Source organism: Coffea arabica, chromosome 5e (assembly GCF_036785885.1).
Source record: "Coffea arabica cultivar ET-39 chromosome 5e, Coffea Arabica ET-39 HiFi, whole genome shotgun sequence".
In the NCBI taxonomy this organism is placed as follows: Eukaryota; Viridiplantae; Streptophyta; class Magnoliopsida; order Gentianales; family Rubiaceae; genus Coffea; species Coffea arabica.
In genome coordinates, this window is record NC_092318.1 from 45,723,299 (window position 1) to 45,733,834 (window position 10,536).

Below are 10,536 nucleotides of genomic sequence, written 5' to 3' on the forward strand. Positions count from 1 at the left end.
ATAAAGAGGTAATTCCAAAGCGCAAGTTTCTTACAAAAGGATGAAGTATACAGTTAGAATATATAATATAATGCGCGATTGGTAGCCTGCTGGCTTCATTAGCTTAGGCTTAAGTTGATGACTTCTTTTAAGGGCAGTCTAGAGTAGATTTTTTTTTAATGTGAAAAATACTGACTAATATTTATCATTCAGAAAAATGTGACTGATAAGAAAATGAATTAATCTTTTTTTACATTAAAGAACTTAAATGCATCTTATATGCATGAAACAGAATTTTGAAGTTGTAATTCAGAAAACCGTCGCTGATAAGAGGATGGATTAATTTTTCTTACATTAACAAACTTAAATGCGTACTATATTCTGAAAAAAAAATCTTGAAATTGTAACAAGACGACGAGATTAGTTGTCGTGCATCTAAATTTGCTGATTTAAGGAAGAAAATCTTTAGACGAATTAACAAACTTAAATGCGTACTATATTCTGAAAAAAAAATCTTGAAATTGTAACAAGACGACGAGATTAGTTGTCGTGCATCTAAATTTGCTGATTTAAGGAAGAAAATCTTTAGACGAATGAGGGGGGAGAGATGAATTATTTTAAGGGATAATTGCAGAAACCTCCCCTGAGGTTTATGACACTTGCACTGATCTCCCCTATCAATTTTGAAATAGCACTAACCTCCTCTAAAAAAAGTTGGAGTCAATTTAAAAGGTAAAAATGTGTGAATTTACTTGAGTATCCCAATTGGATTTAACTTTACCATATGAAAGGTTTGAGTACTTTCATCAAAAGCAACAAATCCTTTGTTAAACAAATTAAACTAAACAAACTATTTCTGTATAGTTAAACTAATTAACTAATTATCTAATTATCTAATTAGCTAATTAACTAATTAACTAATTATTTAATTATCTAATTATCTAATTATCTAATCAACTAATTATCTAATTAACTAATTAACTAAAACTGTTGTCTGTCCGAAACTAACAAACTATTTGCATGTTAAACTAATTAACTAACTAACTAACTAATTCACTCCAAACACATTGCATCCTCAAAATTTCGTAATTTTGGTCAATTAAGGACAATTGACGGGAAATGAAGAATTGATCGTTAGAACCAACGGTTTTACCAATAAACGGTACTCTGTTCTTATAATGAAGGAAAGTCATAAAGAACTAGTGTTTTATTGGAGAACGTGTTTATTTTTATTTTATCCGATAAATAAATTTGTTTGTGGGAAAATGCATACTCTGTTCTTATAATGGAGGAAATTCATAAAGAGTTGGTGTTTTATTGGAAAACGGGTTTATTTTTATTTTATCCGATAAATAAATTTATTTATGAAAAAATGGGTACTTTGCTCTTATAATAGAGGAAAGCCATAAAGAACTGGTCTTTTATGGAAAAATGATACTTACAGAAAGTGATCGCGATTTGGTTTATGAAATTATCCCAAAAAAAAAAATTTAGAATGAATTTGTTTGTTTTGAAAGTTGTATAACGGTCGTTAAAACTCAAAAAATTAGCAAAAAAATTGTGGGGTTGCAGAAAGGAAGAGGGAAGAAGGAGAAGAATGGAGCTTTTCGTCCGTTGCAAGTGTTGGCAAAAAAATGACTCCATTCGATTTTACCCATTTTTTGTTGGATAAAACCGTTGATTTTAACGATCAATTCTTCATTTCCCGTCACTTGTTCTTAATTGGCCAAAATTACGGAATTTTGAGAATGCCTTTCTGCAACCCCAAAATTTTTTTGCCAATCTCGGGAGCTTTAACGACCGTTATACAACTTTTAAAACAAATAAATTCATTCTAAATTTTTTTTTGGGATAATTTCATAAACCAAATCGTGGTCATTTTCTGTAAAATATCACTTTCCCATAGAAGATCAGCTTTTTATAGCTTTCCTTCATTATAAGAACAGAACACCCATTTTTCATAAATAAATTTATTTATCGGATAAAATAAAAATAAATTCATTTTTCAATAAAATACCAGTTCTTTATGGCTTTCCTCCATTATAAGAATAGAGTACCTATTTTTTCATAAACAAATTTATTTATCGGATAAAATAAAAATAAACTCGTTCTCCAATAAAATATCAACTCTTTATGACTTTCCTCCATTATAAGAACAGAGTACCGTTGGTTCTAACGATCAATTCTTTATTTCCCGTCAATTGTCCTTAATTGGCCAAAATTATGAAACTTTGAGGATGCAATGTGTTTTGGGTGAAATTTTGAAGATGAAATTGGCTAACCACCCAAACTTTGAGGATGAAAAGTGCATTTTTCTCCACAAAAAAATATAACTTGTTGGGGTTGTTTTCAGTCTCAGAGATCTTCAATGTGGCCTTTCGATTGCACCAGCAATATTTGTTTTGTATTGTGAAGGATGTTAGGGAGTTCCATGATACTCTCCTGTGGTTGGAAGAAGCCATTCTCTTTGCTGCAATATTTGCTTGCTCAAGCTGCCAAACTGAAAATGATACAAGCTGTGTTTTGAGTTGGCAACTTGCTGCTCATTATTTTCCCTAGTAATCCTGGTATTCATGCATGACTTTCCTCTCGTTTATAAAGCAGTGCAACGAGCTGCACATTTACCCGTTAAGTAGCCGTTGGTTTCTCAACAAATGGTTACTGTTGCAGGTCTGCATCTGGAAGCATGATGTTGCATTTATACCTCCTGAACTTGCTTGATCCTTAATGTCTATGCCCCTCCCTTGTTAATACTACTTGTCAAGCAAGATCAGGGCAAATTTGGAAGAAATTTCTTATCTCACTTCTACAAATAATTTTTTAATGGGACATCAAGCTGCCTGGACTGATTTTACAACGAATTGTTCCTATTCAGGGGTACTATATCCCATTTCTAAACCTAGAGGGGAGGTCAGTGCAAGTGTCAGAAACCTCAGGGGAGGTTTCTGCAATTTTTCCTTATTTTAAAGGTTCATCGTCTTTGACGAAAAAAAATTTATTAGGGGGTGCTTGTTTCACATATTGGAATCGGAAATGGAAATGGAATCATAGACTCTGGTTTTGGAATTAAATTTTTCATTTCAATATCTAGTTTGGTTCACACATTGGAATTAGCATCATTCCAATTTCTGATGCTTGGTTTGATGAGTATTTCGAAATTAAATGCAATTAAATTCTAAATTTACCCATGATATAACAATTCTTATAAAACAAAGAGATAATTGCAAAAACTGGTAGGTTTTGTATTTAACAAAAATATGAGATTTTGTAAATTTTGAAGTTTAAGGAAGGGATATTTGAAATTTAACGACCGTTATACAACTTTCAAAACAAACAAATTCATTCTAAATTTTTTTTTGGGATAATTTCATAAACCAAATCGTGGTCACTTTCACAAAAGTCATATTTTCCCATAAAAGACCAGGTCTTTATGGTTTTCCTCCATTATAAGAACAGAGTAGCCATTTTCCCATAAATAAATTTATTTATAGGATAAAATAAAAATAAACCCGGTTTTCAATGAAACACTAGCTTTTTATGATTTTCCTCCATTACAAGAACAGAGTACTCATTTTTCCATAAACAAATTTATTTATCGGATAAAATAAAAATAAATTCGTTTTCCAATAAAACACCAACTCTTTATGGCTTTAGAATGAAGGGTTACAATGTCGCTGTCTCTATCACCATCAACTTTTGACTCCCTACTTCTTCCATCCCACCCAACACTAGAACGAAATACCATTATTTGCAGCATCTTCAATAGAAGTAAAAAATAGTTTGATATTCTCATACCCACTGCATAGCCTATTCGTGAAGATGACAAAGTTTCTCAAGAATCGTAGATTCACTTCAAGGGTTGAGATTTGTTCCTTCAAAGACAGAATCAAATTATCTTCAAACTTAAGTAGATCTTTCAGATTTACCAGAACATAATCAAAAAATTCCACCAGAATTTCACCACTCATGGCATTGTTTGGTTCTAAGGAATGTTTTGCCCAATCAATAAAATCTTCTCCAATTTTCACCTTGGAAGCTTCAACCTTTTTAAATAAATCATCTACTACATGGTCTAATTTCTCGTTTAGGCTCTCAGATCTTGGAAAGCTGTTGCTACTATTTGTGAACCTGAACTTGGGACTTTGAAATGAGAAAGAAGATGTCCGATGAAGGTGATGGGCGGCGATTGATTGAAGAAAAAGAGATAGGAAAACTGATGAAGAAGAAGACTCCGGTTTTGTGCGGCGTGTGATGGAGAGAAAGAGAGGATAGATCCGTCATAAATATTGTATGAGCGAATGAGTTGAGGATTTTGTCCAAAACCTCCCAATTTGCTCGGGAATGATTTTTCAGAAATGATTCCAAAAATGACATTCCAATAGGCTTAACCCAAGTAACAAATAAGGAATTTATTCCATTATGTGATTCCCAAACCCTTTAATCAAGCAGCCCCTTAGTCTTAATCTTGGGGAATGGAACGGAGGTAAAAAGAAACGGGTAAGGCAAAGGGTAAAAAGTCGCACACGGGCCGGCATTGCCACATCATGCTGGCGTGGCCACAACACCGGCCTTGATCTTCTCAAACCGAACAAACCAATCAAGGCCCTTAATCCCAAAAAAAAAACCCCATACCCAAACCCGGCAAAAAAGAAGCGTGGGACCGCAAATGGCCCACCAGTGCAGCCTAGTCATCTTCAGGTGTTCAGCACGTGGGCCAGACCCCACAAGAGGTCCCAATTAATCCACGTAAGCGAATCATAATCTCCCCAACTGGCAATCTGCCACGTGTGAGTGCCACGTCATCAACGAGAATAAAAGAAAATATCCTGTACGAACCACAGGAAGCAGAGCCGGTGTTCCCCCATCTCCCAACACCTGGCACCCCTCCCACCATTCAATCCACGTTGGGACGCTGTCGTTTCAGCCACAAAAGTAAAGTCTGGAAAATCTGAACCGGCTGGGAAGAGTGAATTTCCAATTTTACCCCTTCAGGCATCTTATCGTTCGTGGATTAATTGGCGGGTGGCAAATGTCGTTGTTTGCGAGAGACATTTGGATTTTTTTTATTAAACCTGATGGATTTTCTTGCTATTTTAATTCCTTATCTTGTTAAAAGTAGCAAGTATTTCCTTTTTGGGGTAGCAAAATGGAAAGGCGCTGGAAGTGCAACCTTGAAAATTACTTGAGATTCCTAGTTTCGTATCACTTTATTAATTTCTAATTTAAGATCTAAATTAGATCAAAAGAACCACACACCCCCAAATTGTAGGATTAATTTTTCCTTAATGTAAACATATTTTTACACTAATAAATTTAAATGGATAAAAATGTTTCCTTGCAAATGCAATGTGCATTCGCATGCATCTGTTAGTTTAAAAAATAGTAAAAATGTAGTTTACGCTAACAACACAGGAAAGAACAGTTTTAAAGGATGTGATTTTCATACTAATCAAAGTTTGAACTACCATACTAACTTTATAATTTTGGTTTTGGTTGTTTATAATCATTTATTGACTAATTTAGAGAAAAACGACAAGAACATGTTTTTTATTACGTCTTATTATTTACAAACTTAATTGCAAAAGATGTCAAAAGATCACATGCTATATTAATTTATCAGCTAATGGGATTGACAATTTATACATTGTTAATATCGCTTTATTTTCATCATATTCTTTTGTAAAATTTTAAAATAATATTCTAGCAAATTTTAAAATAAATTATTTCTCTTACTCTTTCTTTGCATGTATCGCTCCAATTCCATTTTGCTCATTCGTTTACTTTTCTAGAAGGAAACATATTGCTTTCATTTCGCTCGAGATATTTAAAAAAAAAAAAAGATTTTCCTAATTAAACTAACACCTAGAAAATATTACATGCCAATCTTTGCATGAAATTACCATCCTACCCTTCCTGCCCCACCAATCAAATCAACAAAGGGCGGTGACAGTTCCGTTATATACCCCAAATGCTGAGACGGTTTCATAGTAACCCTCAACTTGGAACCTCTTTTTCTAGCGCCCCCCCTCAAGTTTCCGCTCTCTTTCTTCTCAGTTTTCCACTTTTTTTCTCTCCAGAAGACTATTTTGAGCATTTGAGAAGGGATAAAAAACGAGGAAAAGAAAAGGTTGAAGAAAAAATGAAAGCGAAAATGAGGAAGAATTGTGAGCTATGTAGAGGATCGGCGAGGATGTACTGCGAGTCGGACCAGGCCAGTCTTTGCTGGAGCTGCGATTTCCGAGTCCACGCCGCTAATTTCCTGGTTGCGAGGCATTTGAGGACTCTCCTCTGCCACGTTTGCCAGTCTCCGACGCCGTGGACAGCCAGCGGGACTAAACTAGGCCCCACCGTCTCCGTCTGCGACAACTGCTGCCTCCGGAAGCGCAATCGACTCGACGACGGTGAAGAAGAGGTTGATGTTAATGAATCGGAAGGTGAAGATGTCGGTGAGCAGGATGATGATGATGATGATGAGAAGAAGGATAATGAAGATTTTCAAGTGGTGCCATGGTCACCGACCGCACCGCCTCCACCGGCGAGTTCTTCGTCGAATAACGATGAAGAAGCATCGAATTCTTCTTCGTCTGCGTCTTCTTCATTGGCGTCATCTCCGCGTGATCGGAAAAGAATGCGCAAAAATGCCTCAGATCCCCGCTCACAAGTATGAAACCATAAAATTTTTTCTGTTTTTTTATTTTAAATAAAAAAAAAAACTATGTTCCTCCTTTTTAATTAAGGTTTTCTAAGGCTGAGGCTGGACATTTTGTTTTTGTGATGACGCAGGAGAACCGTTGTTGGATAGATTTGAATAAGCCGCCGGAGATGGCGGCGAAGGAGGTTGCTTGTGCTTGTGGTGGTGGAGGAGAACGGGCGGATTGTGTTGACTCATTATCAACCAGGAGTTTGAAAAGCGGGAGACGAGAATCGGGTCGGATTGGAATTTCGAGGCCGAACTCATGGGCAATAGTGGAGTCCGTTAAGCGGTTGCAGAGGCAAGAGATGGGATCTCCTGCAGCTATTGCTAAGTTGTGCAGATTAAGTGAAGATCAATCAGCCGTCGATTGTGATTCCTCCGAGTGTGCTTAGCCGTAGGATTTAGAGTAGATGGTCTGAAAAGTTGGTAGGACTGAAATTTGAAATATTTCATCTAGGATAAGATAAGAAATCATAGTAGTGCTAGTGTTCGGTTTGTTCTCATTATTTCCTTGTTTTTTTTTTGTCTCCTTGTAATTTTTTTTTTTTTTGGGACATGGTAGAATTTGTTTATTGCTTCCTAGTAGGATTTTTAAGTGCAAAAGATACATTTCTCCTTTGGTATTTTACGGAATATTTGGAATGTGTATACATCCTAGCATTATTGAGATGGCCGTGGACTTAGTATTTGTACATTTACATTCTTGCCTTTTCTTTTGCTATTTCTTCTTTCTCATTAAAATGCAAAAAATGGGGAAAATCATGGATTAAAAAGATAAATGGCATAGAGAAATAATACCATATTTCTATTATTTCTTGAAAATTGAATGTATGGACCCTGTAGAAGAGAATAGTTCAATTTTTGCCAATGTACTCGGATTGCTTGCATTTTTCTATTGCTATTGCGTGTCTTTGTTAGCGAGAATGGTGCAAAGAGCACAATTTAATCCGTGTGTACTAGTTCTAGTCTTCGAGAGGATAAGTCAAAGTTGCCCCCCAATTCAACATCAAATGCTAGCAAGTTGTTGAAACAAAGGTGCTAGAGGATTGACTAAGTGTAGACTTAGAATCCCATTTGGTCCCCCTGTTATGGTCGTTCTGCTTGTCAAGTTGATGGTCTTCGTAATGCAGGCTGATCAAGAAAACATATTTGTTAAGGTTTTTGCTATGCCACATGCCTAGGTTCCCAATAAGAGTTACTTCCTCCATTTCAATTCATTTATCACGTTTAGAAAATCGAACCTTTTTAAAAATAAAAATAGTGATTTGGTTGTGATATTTATATTTTTTTTAATTTTATATTTTTAAAATTTTAAAATTTAAATTTGAATGACAGCATATATATAATTAAAGAGAAAAAAGTTGTATTAGAAGAAGAGATTAAAATGTGCTTTAATTTTCTTAAAATGATAAAAATATTGGGATATTTCAAAATAAAAAATATAAAAATTTTAATAATAATAAGACGGAGGAGTATCTATTTATTTTCCATGAGAAAAGAAAAAAGGGAAGAAAATTATTTTTTTCACAAGTAAAATTTAAGAATACTCCACTTATTTCCTTGAGATCAAAGCGTGTTAGCCTCATTCCTGCCAACAGTAGGGATGATACCTGGTGAATTTGAAGCCATTCAAGAATGTCAGCAATTCCTGACCAAACGGCTATGCTTATTTCGACACGTAAAGTATCGATGGCTGGAAAGCAGTGGGCCGCCATCTCTTTAAACGTCAGCCACCTCCTCCCTCCCCATAAGGCCATAACGTTAACCTCACAAAGCCTTAATTGAAGCAGTCAATGATGGCAGCCCCTCTCTCACTCCCTTTCAAGTGTTTGTATTGTGGCACAAAACAACATGCAAATGTGCGAAATATCAAGACCCTCACGTTAGCTTATTGGTTGCTGTTTAGCGCAAGCAGTTTGGTTGGTCTTGGTTGGTTTGACATCCCTCACATTTTCAACAGTAGTACATTATTCGATTTTCTCCAAGAAAAGAAAGGAAAGAAAAAGGGACAGATATTTTCATGTGTGCCGTTTGGCAGGAGAAATTAAATGTGTGATTAAATGATTCTTGGTTGGTTGGTTCAACCGCTCCCACATTTTCAACGGTGCAGTATTCGATTTTCTCCAAGAAAAGAAATAGGGACAGATATTTTCATGTGTATACATTGGTAGGAGAAATTAATGTGATTAAATGAATTAAATGATCAGTAATGCAACTAGAAAGGAAAAATTGCACAAATCGTCTCTCACACACATCACCAATGCAAAAATTTAATCCCTCATTTTCATTTTAAGAGGCTAAAACATAACGGATGCATTAGTGCAAAAAACATGCAACTAATAATACGTAAAGATTGGAAAAAATGCGTTAGCATAATAGTTAATACCTTCAATTGCAACAAACTCATAATTTTGAAATTTGGATTCCCTTTGCTTTTAGGGTCTGAATATATCCTGGCTTGTTGCTTTCCTCGTTATGGCAAAAGCATCATTCTCATCAAATAGTTCGTTGAAAGGTGTACACAAGAAGTCCTGCATGTAACCAATTAATATCTCCCTCCTCAATTGTGGGTTCTGTTCTTCTACAGATTTTACTTCCCTTGTCGTGACTTGATGCATCCAATTCAAGGAAATTGCGTTTTCAAGTGCCCATAGTGGTGCCCATAGTGATTCTGATTTCAAAAGAATGGTGACAATTTCAAATTTGTTTAAGCAATGTGATATTTTTGCAAGTGGTTTAAACCTCAACCTAAGTTAACGGTCCAACTTCAGCAATATCTTCAACAAAGACTGCAATTCACTACACACCACACATTTTCCCGCAGTTTCCTTTTTACATGTCGTATTTGAAGCCATTTAGTGGTGACTTAGTCGTCTTGAAATTAGTGAACCTTATTAATTTGTTACTTTGCTTCTTGGTTGAGATGCGCTTAATTTTTATGATTATACGTATGATTGACACGTTTGCAAGTATCATTATTATTGCTCACAAATTATCACACAGCCACAAACAAAATGTTAGACACACAGCTACAAAACATATTAAAATTCATACTATTACTTAAAGGTAAAGGTTAGAAAGCCTTATCAAGCAAAAAATTTTAGTGTGTATGTTTACTTGTTTATTTTAATAAATTTGAAATTATATTTAAATTTGACTTGTTTAATTTTTCAACTAATGTCAGGCGAGTTTTTATTGAATCAAACGCCAGTCGAGCTCAAATAGTTTAAATAAATTTTAAAACTCATGCTAATCGATTCAAATTTAAGTGGAACTTGTTGTCTATATTTGTATATGGAATTAATAGAACATGTGAGTTGAGTTTAGACTTAAACTTAAAGACTCTCTTTGTCTCAAATGCTTTACATTTTATTCTACGTGAAAATTAAGCAAGAAACGAGGGAGCGAAATTTATTGACATATCATTTTGTTTGTTGTTTAACTTGATAATCCTTTCCGGTCAAATTTCATTTAGTCAAAAGCCATATATTGTATTTTATTTATTTTTATAGTGTGGTTTATGTCCACACTTGATCAAGAAAAGATCGGTAGGTTGGAAAGGTATCTATTCCGTAGATATTTGTGATTTTTTTAATGATTTTTACTCCAAATATCTGGTGGTTGTGGAGCACATACACTGATTGATTTACATTAGACTAATCCTCATCATCTCTCTCCATCTTTTTGATTGATTTAAGTTGCAATTTGTGGCCGGCAATTACATCAAGTGGGGGAGCCTTTTTGTGTATGAATCCTAATATAATAGGGGTCTAGCAGCATGGGACACGATTATTAATGTTGATACGTTTTTTCAAACCACTAATTAACCACAGATTATGCATCAAAGTACGTGTTAAGACAAC

General features: G+C 34.9%; 1 protein-coding gene across 1 annotated transcript; it reads left to right on the plus strand.

Moving 5' to 3' along the window:
- Window positions 1-5,959: 5,959 nt before the first annotated feature.
- LOC113743476 (uncharacterized) lies at window positions 5,960-7,342 on the plus strand. The gene is made up of 2 exons (XM_027271494.2): window positions 5,960-6,640; window positions 6,763-7,342. Exons 1-2 carry the CDS (start codon window positions 6,119-6,121, stop codon window positions 7,063-7,065), a joined length of 825 nt encoding a protein of 274 aa, XP_027127295.1. The 5' UTR covers window positions 5,960-6,118; the 3' UTR covers window positions 7,066-7,342.
- The last annotated feature ends 3,194 nt before the right edge of the window (window positions 7,343-10,536 follow it).